Source organism: Larimichthys crocea, chromosome XIII (assembly GCF_000972845.2).
Source record: "Larimichthys crocea isolate SSNF chromosome XIII, L_crocea_2.0, whole genome shotgun sequence".
NCBI classification, from domain to species: Eukaryota; Metazoa; Chordata; class Actinopteri; family Sciaenidae; genus Larimichthys; species Larimichthys crocea.
In genome coordinates, this window is record NC_040023.1 from 10,519,977 (window position 1) to 10,534,877 (window position 14,901).

Genomic DNA, 14,901 nt, shown 5'->3' on the forward strand with positions numbered 1-14,901 from the left:
CCTTTGAATGAGCGTTAGAGGAGCTGAGCGCTCCTTCATCACGAGGACGTGCGGCTGAGACAGAGAGCTCACAGTTTGCTGCTGAAAACCAGACCGAGGTGTTCGAATTATTTTTGTACATTCCACAAACCACGTTACACAACTTCAACGACCAGTCGATTGTTGAACTGTCAATGGACATTTTTATGTAAATCCTGAGTAGTACTAATAATGTAATGAACTGCAGTACGTCAATATTCACCTCCGCCCTGTATCAAAAATAACAGATTAATAAATTATTTGGTGCAAATAACATCTGTCATAATCTCTGTTCAAGTTTCAAAATATACGAATAAATCTTGGACTGTTTTTGTGTTTGATTGATTGATTGACTGATTGATTCCTAAACAGGTGATTGTGCAGCTGCAAGGCCTCAATATTCAGAGAGAATACAGCTGTGGCTGCACGTTCAAACTTTTCCAGTCTCCTGACTCAACGTTTCTGCAGACAACAGAACCGTTTTCAGTCTGTATGCCTCATTACCTGGAACTAAAATAATAAAAGGAATAAAGAATTTACACAGTCATTCTGCTTCCATACAGTCAAAACAACAAGCAGGTTGTATATTTAAAAAAAATACCATTTATTTTATTATCAAAAATGAAAAAGAAAAGGTTCACAGTGAACGATGGATCCCTCCTCTGCACAAACGAGGCCTGGAAGATCGTAGCTACGATGACTACATTCCTGGTCTACATAGTAACTTTGAAAAAAGGTTATTCACCCCAAAATATATTTTCACCCGTGTTGTTAAATTTGATTTAAAAATTCAATTTGGGAGGGGGAAAAAACATAAACAAGGTTTGGAATAAGAATTATAAAAAAACAACAATAAAACTGAAGTTTACTGCAAACATCAGTGCTCTGAATAGAAAAGCCGCAGAAACGACAACAACAAACTCATTCACCGAATGCTGGAGATCTGAAGTGGAACACCTCCAACATACATACAACTAGAGAAAAAAAACTTTATTCTAAATTCAGCAGGGATGTAGAAAATTTAAATTTTAATGTATCCGAATCGCCAACGTCGACAGGCGGGAACAGAAATGTAAAATAAAAACTAAGAACTTAGATAATGAGAATTTGTATGAAAGAGAATAATTACCAGTGTCAGAATAAAACTAGATTTCCCTTCCCCTTGTTTGGATTTAGGCAAATATTAATGCATTGTGTTTAATTAAGGCTGGGCCTAAACAATGACGACCAGGTGAATGAATGTATCTGCAGTTTCAGGGCCGGGCAGAAATACACCTACAAGTTTTCATTGTCATGGTGAGAGTCAACTCTGTTCTTAACTTACCTGCCTTTGCTTCTGTTCTACAGCTACTTAAAGGATGAGGCTGGCATTACCATCATTATTATTAATATTATTATCATCAACAAAGCCTGTGCAAAGTCCAAAACACACCATATACCACGTCTTTACCTGCCCTCAGACTGAAGCTAACTTATAAATATATATCTCACCTTTAGTCATTTCCTAAAAACAGCTGGATATTGTAGGTTTTAGTTACTCAAAAAGGAGTAATGGTGTATTTGTATGGGACTATTTTCAGCTGGGTGCTCCAGTGAGTATCTCAGCAGCAGGTGGGTGATATGTTCTTTGGCCTTTTCATGGGATTTGTTGACAATAAGAAAAACTCAGAGTATTGCCAGGTTTGTCCATCAAGCATTTGTGTCTAAACGACACCTCATAATTCAATGCATAAATAGCAAGAGCAAATAAAAGAATGCTGTCTACAGTACAGAGCACCACTTCCCTGTCCTTTATGAAAAAAGATTGAAATATAAAAATGTAAACAAACCGGTGTCGCTCGCCAGTTGAAGTATGAAAACAAACCTCCCCGTCCGGGCGTCGCGTCTGACGGCACGCTTCATGTTTTCAGGCACTGGTTTCTAAACCACACTGACAAGAGTTCAGGTCAAGTGACAATCATTCCAAGGGAAGTGTTTTCAGCAAAAAACTTATTTCGGTGCTACGACCAACTGGACCTTATCGTGTAGCACTAAAAGGCAGGAAACACGGCAACAGTAGTTTGGCCGCTTGGATCACAAAGATTCGGATCTTTACTGCAGCCATGTTTCTCCTCAGAGACGGCGGCTCCCAAAACCTTGATATTACAAAGAGAAACGTCCTGTATAAGCAGCTTTCTTTCAAATGTTATTATACAATTATTTTATTTAAGTCCTTTACAAAAACACTTTGTCGTCTTTGCGTTCGTGTGGTAATGTAATCGAGTGACATGAGGTACTAAGTTCATAGTTTTCCCTGTGTTCCTGCTGTAGGTTTTGGTAAAAACGTATTTCAGCAATTTCACCATGAAAAAAATAATAAAAAGATTTTCTTTTTCTCCTTTTCGCAGGTGCAGGAAAGCCTTAGAAAGAAAGTCTGTCCCAGAATACAGGTGTCGTGTGGAAGAATCTTGCAGCTCAGTAAGTCAAAAGGTGAAAGGTCATTCTGAGTCTGACAGGACGATGATCTCGTCGGGGTCACACTGAGTCGCCACGTTGACCTGGAAACACAACGAAAGGGGAAATCTGAATCTCACTTCATTTAAATGTTAAACAGGTGGATTGAAAAGAAAAATATAAAAATATATCCTCGCCATAACATTAACAGCTTTTAATTGTCATTACTGTGGCTCATGTTCGGTCATGTGACCCCCACCTTGTTTTTCTTGGGAGGCGGCGTCAGCTGTGAGCTGCTCACAATTTCCTGGGTTGGAGTGTCCGCTCGGGTTGACTCGGCTTGCTGCGGAGGACTGCAGTTAAAAACACCCATGTCCAGAGGAATATCTGCGTCGCTGAGGAGGGAACGATGGATGGATGAAGAGACAGGAGAACGAAAAGAAGAGAGGGAAAAACATGACGGTGAGATGTTCAATCAATGACACTGTGCGAGCTCAAACATGGGACTCAGTGACCGCATTAGACAGATTGATTTGCTGAGCCTCACGGTACCTGTCATGGATGATCGTGTGCTTTGTATTTCGGGGGTTCCCTGAAGTAATCTCCTCCCTCTTCCTCTTATGGCTCCTCGTAGTTCTGGGGCTGGGAGGCGGTGACGTGCCGTTGCTCGTCTGCGTTTTACATCTTTCTACTATGATCACCGGTGAGAGGGGCACAGACACCCCATTGGCTGCTACAGACACGTCTGCAGGGTCTTTAGTGGCTTTGCTGGTGCTTACCAGCACGACTGAGATTTGATTGGAAGAATCCACAGGCTCCTCTAGTCCTGTGAGTTTACCATTGGACAGCGGCGTCTGGTCATCAGACTGCTTTGGCTCTGATTGGCTGGGGCTGTGTCTCGGGGAGGGGACGTCAGACTGCGGAGACGTTTGAGACTTGCTTTCATCAGAAAGAGGACTGAGTCCACTTGTTGGCTCGTCGTCCTCATCTTTCATGCTTTGCTCTTCCCCTGCAGAAACGCTTCCCGACACCTCGTCTGCCTGATCTTCCTTGTTGGTACCATCAGCCGCTTGTTCCGCCTCATTACTGTCGTCTTCATTGTCGCCATCGTCTATAAAGACACAAAACAAAAAAACAAATGCAATGAAATCTTTTCTCCTCATCTGCGTCACTGACCTGCGATGTTTGACTTCTGCAATACTTGTCACTGGGTTTTACAGGTAATGTTGGATTTAACCATTTTATCTCTAACCTGGTCCATCCTGCTGAGTGCTGGCCTGGATCTCTTCCTCGATGTCTGGGTCTGATGATTCATCTTCTTCGTCGTCGTCATCCTCCTCCACCTCTTCTTCTTCCTCCTCCTCCTCTGCCTCTCCATTCACCCCTTCATTTTCTTCTTCCTCCCTTTCTGATTTGTGGCCCTGAAAATAAGATGTGAGCATCAGACGGGATCAGGTCATGAGGAAAGAGGAACAAAATGTGAAAAATGAGAAACAGAGCTGTCCCTGGTGATTTTCCTGCTTCCCCACATGCTCTCATACCTCTTTTTCCTTGCGGTCTTTCTTCAGTCGTTTGGTCCTCTCCTGCTCCTCTGAGTCGTCCTGTTTTACGGCGTACTTTGTGATGACGTCCTCCAGACGGGACATAGCCACTTCTCTGTTAGATCGAAGCTTCCGCAGTAGCGCGGGGTCCAACAGAGCTGGGTCTGTCGCTTCAGAGGGCGGTGAGGGAAAGAAAATGTTATTTTTACAGTCCAAAATAAATGTCAATATTAAATGCTGAAAGGTTTGACTAAAGCAGAAAATAAAGGTTCCTTTTGTGGTGTATGTATTTATTATATGTTTGCTTTCATTCTAGTCAGGACACAGAATCATTTTAAGCCTTGGCTGAAGTCTTACCAGGCTTGTAGGAGTCAGTAAGGTGCGAGCCGAAGTTGTACACCAGGTCCAGGTGACGTCTCTCCTGCAAGCGTCCCCCGGTCTCTCTGAAAGCCTCCTGGGCGATCTCCTTCAGCTGTTTTCTGCTCAGGCACAAGTTGTGGCGCTCGTTGGCACGCAGCACCAGCTGGTGGATGTCTTGGTAATCCGGAGGGTTCCTCTGTGCCTCAGGACTGTTGATGAACCGCTCAATCTGACAGGAGGAAAAAGATTATGGGATCAGGAGCAAATCAAAGTCACCCACATACATACTGTATATAGTAACATCGAACAAAAATAGGTCATATCTAGAAGTATTTTTGACCCAAGCCCCTGATTTGAGTGTGTAATATTCATATCTGCTATATTTAAATCTAAGTATAGCTGACATATCATAACTAAAATCAAACGTTTTACTCAACTTCAAATCAGAAAACTACCCGTTCACCTTTTTGTTGATCTCAGGGTAACGAGTGCTCTTGTACTGGATCCTCTGCTCGATGACTCGGCCCGTTAGTGTGTTGCAGCTCTTGAGTTCACACAGTTTTTCATAAATCTTCATCATCTGGAAGAGACAAAGAAGAGAAGAGAAGGACGCGGTGTGACTAGATGCCACACAACCTGGTGTAAAGGTTCTTGTTACAGCTTGTTACGCACTATTCAGAACCAGCGCAGCCACAAGCTGCTCCAGACTCCAGACTGACCTTGCGTTTCAGCTTGTGCTCCTGGATGTATAAAGATTCCTCTTTTTCCAGTTCATCTAAACTCAGCTCGGCCTGCTGCAGGCGCTGGATCTCTTCGTTGTACACCTTCAGAAGGTTCTCCAGGTACGCTATCTGAAAGAAGAGGAGAACAGACAGAAAGGGTAAGGTGTGTTTGCCTACACTGACCTCCGATCAAAGCTTTCGGTATATAACGATGGTTCATTTATTTTGTATGTTAAGAAAGAAAGAAAACATCAGAACGTGACATGTAACATCCATTAATTGACCTCATTAATGTCCTGAAGCAACTTTTGAGAATTACCAAACAATAAAACACTGACCTGTTTCCTGGATGCTCTCTTTGCCTTTTTCTCTGCTTCCTGTTCCTCCTTTTTATCGCCCTCCCCGCCCTGCCGCTGCTCTGAGGTGGAAGGTTTATCCTCCGCTGCCTGTTTCACCCCTTCCTCCTCAGCATCAGTCTTGTCTTCACTTTTGGGCATAAAAGAGGTAGACTGGAGAGAACCTGATGTTGAGGTACAAGGCCCAGGCTCAACCTTGGTGAGGGTCTGCCTCTTCTTGGCTGCATGTTGCTTGAGTACAGTGCACAGCTCGTTGATGTAGACAAAGGTTTTGGAGCGGTTTGTCTGGGTGCGAGTCAAACATCGTCCCAAGGTGTTCCTGAACTCCACAGATGACAGATAGTCGGGGCAGGCCTTAGAATGCTTGGTTTGGAGAAAGGTCAGAACCTCGGGGCAGTCCTGCGTGAAAGCTGAGCAGTGCTGCACAAACTGGGAGGACGGAGACGAGAACACAGCAACAAGACACGATTCAGGTTTCCAGTTCACTGTATTGTCAACAACAACAAAAAAAACGTTACGCACGCTCACCTCAGCGAACAGCTTCTCATTCTCCGCCTGCAGAACATGTGCCTTCTTCTTGGCTGAGGCGAAAGGTGACTCAGTGATGTGGGTCGTGACGGGCTGCTGAGCTTTGAGTGGCGACACATTTTTCTGATCCTGAGCGGACGAGGTAGAGGCAGAGCAGGAGGGCTGAGGGCTCTCCTCTTCATCGTCATCCAGGACTATGATCTTATCTGCCATCACGGCGGGAGCCACCGCCATCCCAAACGTTGATTATTTCTGCTTTTCGGAAAACACAAACAGGGAGAACATTGATCAGGCACAGTATCAAGTAGGAAGTTGAACGCTTGATGTCAGTCACGAAAGCTGTAACATGAGAAGTTAGAATATTATTAAGGTCTGAGTGATGGGAAATAAAAATGTGACCATCAACATCAATACGGTGCCTCAGATTTTGGTAGTGACACAATAACAACGTGTTCTTAAGACGTAAAATATTTTTATTTTTATCTTTATAGTCCGCTGTGTGACGAGGAGAATGAGTCAGCAATGTTACAAACGCTGACCGGACACTTTCCGAGCCAAAGCGCCGTAACATCGTCGAGTTTGAGTTTCTCAGAGGTGAAGACTTCACTATATTTATATTTATTTAAATTACACTGTGCTCACTTTACATTACAATACTCTTTTTATATATCAGGCCACGTTTACCCTCAGTACCTGTTTCTGAAGGTGTTTATTGTCGGTTAGAGATATTTTTATTGTGTTTTTTTCTAACTCTGTAGTGTTTGCTTCACTTTCCTCTGCTGCTGTAACACGTAAACTCCTCCGTGGTTTGGATGAATAAAGTAAATTTAATCTAAACTTCTGTCTTAAATGAAAGTTAACTGAACATTTGGTGTTTAACACTGAAAAAAAACAAACACATTTATTGCGACTTTCTAATATTTTAAAGCTCGATCATGGATTTGTGGAGAAAGCAGTTTGATCATTTATTTATTTATGGTTGCACATGCAGGAGCTGTTTAACAGGAGCTGTGTCTCTCTGTCTGTGTCTGTGTCTCTTTGTGTGTCTCTCTCTCTGTGTCTCTCTGTTTTTCTGTCTCTGTGTCTCTCTGTGTGTCTCTCTCTGTCTCTCTCTGTCTGTGTCTCTCTGTCTCTGTGTCTCTTTGTGTGTCTCTCTCTCTGTGTCTCTCTGTTTTTCTGTCTCTGTGTCTCTGTCTGTGTCTCTCTCTGTCTGTGTCTCTGTCTGTGTGTCTCTCTCTGTCTGTGTCTCTCTCTCTGTGTCTCTCTGTTTTTCTGTCTCTGTGTCTCTCTGTGTGTCTATCTCTGTCTCTCTGTGTCTGTGTCTCTCTCTGTGTGTCTCTCTCTGTCTCTCTGTGTGTCTGTGTCTCTCTGTGTGTCTCTCTGTGCGTGTCTCTGTGTGCGTCTCTGTGTCTCTCTGTGTCTGTGTCTCTTTGTGTGTCTCTCTCTGTGTCTCTCTCTCTGTGTCTCTCTCTCTGTGTCTCTCTGTGCGTGTCTCTGTGTCTCTGTCTGTGTCTCTCTGTGTCTGTGTCTCTTTGTGTGTCTCTCTCTCTGTGTCTCTCTGTGTGTGTCTCTCTCTGTGTGTGTCTCTCTCTGTGTGTCTCTGTCTCTGTGTGTCTCTGTCTCTGTCTCTCTGTGTGTCTCTGTCTCTCTGTGTGTCTCTGTCTCTGTGTGTGTCTCTGGTTTGACACAAAGAGTGGATCAGCAACACGCGGAGACTTTAAGTGAGAGCAGTGAGGTGAAGCTACGTGACAGCAGCACGTTAATGCAGATTAAATAACACAGAGACAGACAGACAGACAGACAGACAGACAGAGGGACAGACAGAGGGACAGACAGAGGGACAGAGGGACAGACAGACAGACAGAGAGACAGACAGAGGGACAGACAGAGGGACAGACAGACAGACAGACAGACAGACAGACAGACAGACAGAGGGACATGTCCACACATACCGACCTCTTGTTTTAGGAGCTGTGTGCCGTGTGGACAGAGGAGGACACCGATCCACGGAGACGCATCGTCAGGATGTCAGTTAGCACTCGGTGGCTAGTTAGCTTTGTGATTAGTAAGTAAGAAAACCCGCAGAAAGACCCGCATGAAACCCCGCGTGAAACCCCGCATGCTGCGTACGTTTCTAAAAACTTACATAGCTCGTTATCTAAAGTGACTCCGCTGTGTGAATGGGTTTGAGTTTGTGTTCTCTGAAACAAAGCTCGCTAACTTAGCTGCGCTGCCGCTTCCAGACCGAAAGTGTACCCGCTAAAGTGCGTCAGCGTCAGCGCCTCTGATTGGCTGCGAGGTGGGGTTCGCCGTCAGTAACGTCGTCAGCCATTGGATGACCTCCGCCCGTTGACTGCCGTTGAAAGCTATTTACTTCTTCTTCTTCTTCTTCTTTGTTGTTGAACGGCAGTCTGCACCCTTGTTGTTGCGCACACCGCCCCCTGCTGGACTTCTTCACTACTCCCCTTTTTAATTATTTTAATTAACCCAGTTAAAACAAAATGTCCCTTTATGATTCTCCTCCACAGCTACAGCGACCAGCTGGATGTTTCCCTAATATACTGAGTGTGTTATTCAGTTTACCGTAAGTTTTGGGACTTGGCTTGGGACCCGGAGGGTGGCCGGTTCAAGTCCCAGGTGGACCAAAATATGGAAGGTGGACTGGTAACTAGAGAGGTGCCAGTTCACCTCCTGGGCACTGCTGAGTCGAACTTGAGCAAGGCACCAATCCCCCCCAAACTGCTCGCTGGGCGCTTCTCAGGGGGGCCACCCATCACTCCACCATCTCTCTCCAACTGCATGTCTATGTACTGCATGTGTGTGTCTGAGTTAAAATGCAGAGTGTAATAGAGTGTAAAAAGAATTCCCCCATTGCGGGATTAATAAAGTATATCTTCTTCTTCTTGTAGTTTATAGAAATGTCTCCCCCTTTCCTGGATTTTCCAATATTGTTTCCATTGATTGATTATCTCCTTCCTTATTAAACTTTTTCCTTCTGCTTTTGATCATTTTACTTTCATTTCCACCTCCTCTTTCTTTGCTTCTTCCTCTGCATTTTAATCTGCTTTTTCATTCCCCTGTGTCCCTCCCCTGCTGTGCTAATCTGGATGTCCTCAACAGTATTTCATATAATATTATAATAATTCATATAATATTTCCTGATGTGTTTTTGCTGCTCTGTTTTTAAATGTTCAAGAGTGATGAGATTGAATCGCTACATATGATTATCTTCCTATCCACCCATTCTATTGCCAATACTATTGCACATAGCTCCACCGCATATACGCTTAAATTATCTGATGTTCTTTTTAATACTTTGTTATTATGACTGGGAACCACCACTGCTGCACCTGTTGCTCCTGTTATACCGGTCTGTATAAAAGTAAACATATTCCCCATACTTTTTATCTGTGTAGTTATGACTTTCCTGTACCAGGTCCACTGTTTTATTTCTTCTTCTGATGTCCGATATTTTTAGATCTACTCTTGCTTCTTGTAACGTCCGTTCTGGTCTTGTCGTCCACAGAACTGTTGGGCTGAATTCTATTTCCTGTTTTTTAGTTGCTCTACTATTCCCTCACTGACCCACAAAGCTATTTAACTTGACAATATTCATTCTATATATTATATGAAAACTAAAATTAACAACACATCAGTGGTTTTATCAACATATGTGATTAAAATAGTCCTGTAAAAAAAATACAGTCATGATTATGCAGCTGGGATAAAACACCAACATATTGCTTCATTACTTTGTACTGCGATTACTCACAATTACTATTATGGCTCAGAAATGCTACTACAAAATAAAACTGTATGTTCATGGTGTAGTTTTATTCTGAAAATTACAACCGAAGTCACTTCCAATTATATAGATAGATAGAACAGAAACCACCACAGCATTTACACCATTAGAAAGCTGATATATACACACACGTCGTCATTTTTAGATTATGTTTAAACAATGTGGCACACCAGCACGTTTGAGAGGACACCAACATTTATAAACAGGAGAGTGCAGACGTCACTTATCATTTTTAATTCTTATACAAATGTTTTTTTTCTTCAGTAGATTCATGTGTTTGAATCTTTCCTTCAAAGTATGTTTCATTGTGCATTAGCTCAGGGTGTTAGGGTATCATTCTGACCAACACACACACGCACACATACAAAATAACAATATGATGTTCTGTATTTACAAAAGTAGGATTCACTTTGTGGGTTTGGAGTGTCCCTGGACCCTCAGAGATAATAATCGTCTTGGCTTCTAAACATAAGGGAGCATTCTTGTCTCCAAATTAAAGCTGATTTAAGATATTATCATTCTAACATTGCTCCAAGTTTCTGAATCTTTTCCAGTGTTCGTGACAAGACACAGAATTTGAACAGTGGGAGGCCAACATAATGTACCAAGTATATGGCTTAGAAGTGGAAAATTTAAGAAATATAACAACACAGACTGAGCAGAAGACCTTTTCAGAAAATTATCAATGTAATGCAAAACAATGAGTCTAAAGCCAAAAGATGTACCACTCTGTTAGCTTTAAAAAAAAAACAAAAAAAAAAACAGACATAGCTGTCTGAATGAATATGAAAGTTAATCCTGACACCTATCCAAGAGCTGAAAACAGAGAGATGTGTCGGTTCAGTATCACACTTCCTCAGCCGTGGACTTTGCTCTTCTTTACTTGTCTTTCTGTAAGAGGAAGAAGTGTAAAGTTATTATTGACACCCTGGATCATACAACAGAAGCAGACAAGTAGCACATTTATGTAAAGAAAAATAACATTACCTTGTCTTGTTTAGCAGCCTCATCGGAGCCTATGTGCAGTGGAATAAAAGACAAAGAGTCATACAGAGAAATGAAATTGAAATATCTTATACTACTGTATCTTCTTTAAACATACACAGTGTTAAAGGCTTTTGTTGTTATTGTGGAGGTTATACAAGGCATTTTTCTGGTTATTGTTTCTGGATTATTTTCTACCTGAGCCGGTGAAGGACCAAGAGACGAACTTGATCAGACCATAGAGCACAAGCGCTACGCCAACCATTGCCATTGAGTCTTCAATGGAAGGAGTACTGAACCCTGGAAAGACAAAAGACAGAATTCAAGCTTCATTCACATTTATATAACGTTTTTTTTTTTGTGAAGTTTGAAGAAGATAATGAATTTAATCTTCAATAATTATCCACCAAAGCTATTGCACATAGTAGGTGTGTTGGTAGGTGTGAAAATCAAATATGTTTTTATTGCCCCACAGCACAAAATGACCATTGTTTTCATATGAATGTATTGTATGCATTTCAAGTATTCACGCTCTCAAACATACACTATAAACTCTCTTATTGTAGGAGCTATTTCATTAGTTGATTATTATAATTCTTTGTTATTTTTGCATTTGTTTTCTATTTTCTTTTGTACACACTGGGTGGCACTATGTAGGTGACAAAGGAAAGAGGCGTGACTGTCAGCTGATGTTTTCTTAAACCGGATGTGCCATAGACTTCTTATTTCCAACTGAAATAGTGGCTTTAGATTCCAAGTTTGATTATTGTTATTTTGTAAGAAGAAATCTTTTCTACACTTTCTCTCAAGGCAGAAGAATAAAATATGGGGAACAATAAAACAACAAAATTCTTTCACATTACCAATGACATTGAGGTTCGCGCTGGCCCGTCGTGTGCCTCCAAGATGGACAGCCACACAGGTGAGCTCCCCTCCGCTGCCCAGGTCCAGGGTAGATGTGTCTAGCTCCAGCCGGGTACTCTGGCTATAGGTTCCATCCCAGGCCTGCCTGTGGCCAGTTACGCTGCCTGATCCTAGAGGCATGGACTTCCCATCAGCGCCTTTAAACTCCCAGCTCAGCTCCAGGGTGAGGGGGGCAAAGCCGGAAGCTTCACACTGGACGGTCAAAGTCTGGCCAGGAACAGCGAGGGGAAGAGGGGACGGGTGGATGAGGAGGGATGGAGGTTCTGGGTAGATGGAGAAAAGAGAGAAGAAGAAAAAAGGAAAGACAAGAGAAAGTTAATAATGAAAATTATTAAATTGAAGTATGTGGGTTTGTTTTTAATCACATACACAAAGTAAAACCTTTTCCCTCACCTACAATCTCAAGCTCCATCGCCACCTGAGCCACGAGATACGGCAGATACACTGTACAAATATACATCCCAGAGTGACGCACTTTGGCTTCCTGCAGGATCAGGGACGCGTTTCCCTTCTTGTGCAAACTATCAAGGTCCAGGGTGGCCCCTTCCTCTTCTGTATCAGCCAAGCGGTCCGTCTTGCCATCGTAAGCCAGAACCAATCGCCCATCGCCTCTGAACTGGTAGCGCCACTCTACGGCAAATCCCGACCCAGATAGAGGTGAGGAGGGGTCGGTCCAGAAGCCACAGTCGAGCAGCACTGGTTCCCCGAGCCTGGACTGCACTGAGGCCGTTTTACTGGTCACACTGAGGATCACTGAGGAAACAGACAGCGAGGATGAGAGAGCCAAACTACCACAGACTGAGATCATTAAACTAATTCATAAAGATTTCGCCTGGTCTCCTGTGTCGTTACCATTTTGCTCTTTGGTTCCTGTGGGAGCACGCATTATAGTGGAAACGGTCAGCTGTTGGTTGAGGCCCTGATGGGCAGTTGAAAACCAATCAGCTTGCAGATATATGGGGCTTAAAGCAGAGTCTGTGAGCGCAGCAACCCATTTGAGGCTGGAGGGCTGCGGCAGGAAGGGGTTGATCTCACAGTGGGGCTTCTCGACGGAGCCTTTAGGAGGGTTCAGAGAGCGGTGACAGAGAGTGCCAGCCGGGTCTGAGGAAAGAGGAGGCAGATGGGTAAAATGCATACACTGTCATGATATACTTCTGTCTGTATCTTTATTATAAATATTATTTAGTTTTTTAATGTTTTAAACATTTAAATATCTGTTCATAGGTTTTCTGTGCATGTAGTGTGGAGAGGGCTACAACTGCATCTCATTGTACAATCCTGTATCGTATAGTGACAATGAAGCTGAACCTTAAGCCCTAAAATCTGACAGATTTTGCAACATATCCACACACAGTGAACAGCAGAGAGTGCGGGCACACTCTCATACATACACAAATAAACATGCGGTTACACATCCTGCTCAGCGACAGTTTGTACTCACCGGTGATAAAGTAGACTCTGTCAGGGCTGATGTCAGATGGAGCTGTCTGGGTGTCTGCACTGTGGCTGTGTGGCTCTTTTCTGATGTAAAGCAGAGATTTCTCCTGGGTTGTAGCTGCAGTTAAGCCTCCACCTCGACCCGCCTTCTCCTGCACAAACCAGCACTCCAACACTGGACAGCTGCTGCTGTAGGCTTCAGACAATACATATAACAATAAATCAACAATAACTAAAAAAAACATGGTTAAAGAAAAGCATAATAGTACGATCATACGGCCTATCAAAAATTAAACCCTGACAGTTAGAAATAAAACTAAAACCAAAAATGTCGTGGTTGACTGCTCCTTTCTGTTTCACTTCACTCTCCAGCTCTCTGATGTCAGACTTTAACAAATATTCTGTCATTGTTCAGAACTAATAACCCTTTTGTTCTCTCTCTGTGTATATTTATGTTATATGAAGTTCAGCTGTCTCAGTTTTATCACTGACCTACTCTTTCGCTTTCACTGGGCCACCAGAGGGCGCAACGCCTCACAGGGCAGAACTCCATTTAGAAATAAGCCGTAATTTAAAGTAATCTAAGTTAAAGTTGATTATAAAAGAGGTCTATGAAATTAATTTAAAAAAATTAATACTTTAATAGATCTTGTGCTAAATTCGGCGTACATGCTTCAGGATGAATCAACATTTTAAACCCTGAAATGTGCCGTTAAAGTTGCAGACTGTGTGAGTGTAAATATGTTTTTCTGTATTTGGATTTCTCTAAAAAAAAATAATAATCCACTATTTATAATATATGTATAATACACAAAGGGGCTTAAATAATCTTTTTTTAAAATGTTGCAATTATGAATTAACATTAAACATTAAACAACATAATTAAAGTGTGTGTTACTTCATTACACGAGAACACACACACACGCGCGCGCACACGCACACACACACACACACACACACGCACGCACGTATCCGTGCTGCACTGAAGCACTCGGTGTATTTGACATGAGACAGTGACAGACAGATATTATTAATATTAATAATCCTCTGTTACCTTTGACGAAGCAGAAGGCTGCGAGCAGGGACAGTCTGTATATCGTGGAGAGGTCCGTCATGGTTGTAAAGTCTCTCTGCTGTGAGTCTTTGCTGTGCTGGAGTTCAGATCGTTGAATTCCCCCTTCAACACTTCGTACTTTCACTTTCAGGTACGAGTCCGTCAACTTCACACATTTCCGCTGCCTTTCAAAGTAAACGTCCGTATTTAGGTCAACATCACAAACATATGACTGGCTGTTTATCCAGATGTTTTAATACTGTGCCACATGTTACACAAATAGTAATAATATTAAAAAATCTTAAAGTTACCATGAATTAATGTTTCTCCCACCTGTCACCTGTACTCCAGTATCTGGTCCAACAATGACAAAAAGTTATTTCATGTATTCTTCATCATATTTTAGTAATTTTCTGATAACAATAAAAAGTTGCTGATGACTCATCCTGTACTCGGGCGTGTACTAATTTTACATCCAATGAAACACTTTCTCTCTTATGACACAGCTAGAGTGTAGTGTTTCCTGTTTGATACAGTCTGTGAGTGATTCTGATGGCTGTGACCGGGCCTTTAGACTTTATAACTTTATTCAGTGATTTTGGTGAAACTGGATCAGATTTTATACACAGTTGTCTAGTTTTCCGTCTGATGTCCTCTGGCTGCTCAGCTTCTTCTCTCTGTGATTTGCAGAGTTTATTGATGGACAGATTGCAACAATGCCACATAGCCACAATGCATA

General features: G+C 42.5%; 2 protein-coding genes across 3 annotated transcripts; both read right to left on the reverse strand.

Annotated features, from left to right (window-relative positions):
- Positions 1-635: 635 nt before the first annotated feature.
- Positions 636-8,313, reverse strand: daxx (death-domain associated protein). 2 transcript variants are annotated; one of them, XM_019270802.2, is made up of 11 exons: positions 8,105-8,313; positions 5,959-6,210; positions 5,413-5,859; positions 5,072-5,203; positions 4,816-4,932; positions 4,350-4,581; positions 3,993-4,162; positions 3,704-3,872; positions 3,004-3,562; positions 2,711-2,846; positions 636-2,555 (listed from the first exon to the last, which is right to left on the reverse strand). In XM_019270802.2, exons 2-11 carry the CDS (start codon positions 6,190-6,192, stop codon positions 2,496-2,498), a joined length of 2,256 nt encoding a protein of 751 aa, XP_019126347.2. In that variant the 5' UTR covers positions 6,193-6,210; positions 8,105-8,313; the 3' UTR covers positions 636-2,495. The 2 variants fall into 2 exon arrangements, with proteins under 2 accessions (XP_019126347.2, XP_010753379.2); XM_010755077.3 differs by having other exon boundaries at positions 7,915-8,313.
- Positions 8,314-9,771: 1,458 nt separating this feature from the next.
- Positions 9,772-14,322, reverse strand: tapbp.1 (TAP binding protein (tapasin), tandem duplicate 1). The gene is made up of 8 exons (XM_027286648.1): positions 14,163-14,322; positions 13,113-13,304; positions 12,524-12,772; positions 12,065-12,424; positions 11,611-11,934; positions 10,946-11,047; positions 10,751-10,779; positions 9,772-10,654 (listed from the first exon to the last, which is right to left on the reverse strand). The coding sequence occupies exons 1-8, from the start codon at positions 14,221-14,223 to the stop codon at positions 10,643-10,645; spliced, it is 1,329 nt and encodes a 442-aa protein (XP_027142449.1). The 5' UTR covers positions 14,224-14,322; the 3' UTR covers positions 9,772-10,642.
- Between the last annotated feature and the right edge of the window lie 579 nt (positions 14,323-14,901).

What these genes read in the sequence shown, in the direction of transcription:
- daxx (XM_019270802.2), bottom strand. Translation starts at nt 6,192, where the DNA reads ATGGCGGTGGCTCCCGCCGTGATGGCAGATAAGATCATAGTCCTGGAT. An exon ending in AAGACCGCAAGGAAAAAGAG is followed by an intron (nt 3,873 to 3,992) that starts GTATGAGAGCAT and finishes TCTTATTTTCAG; the next exon opens with GGCCACAAATCAGAAAGGGA. An exon ending in CGCCTCCCAAGAAAAACAAG is followed by an intron (nt 2,556 to 2,710) that starts GTGGGGGTCACA and finishes TTGTGTTTCCAG; the next exon opens with GTCAACGTGGCGACTCAGTG.
- tapbp.1 (XM_027286648.1), bottom strand. Translation starts at nt 14,223, where the DNA reads ATGACGGACCTCTCCACGATATACAGACTGTCCCTGCTCGCAGCCTTC. An exon ending in CGCGAACCTCAATGTCATTG is followed by an intron (nt 11,048 to 11,610) that starts GTAATGTGAAAG and finishes TTGTCTTTCCAG; the next exon opens with GGTTCAGTACTCCTTCCATT. An exon ending in TTGGTCCTTCACCGGCTCAG is followed by an intron (nt 10,780 to 10,945) that starts GTAGAAAATAAT and finishes CACTGCACATAG; the next exon opens with GCTCCGATGAGGCTGCTAAA.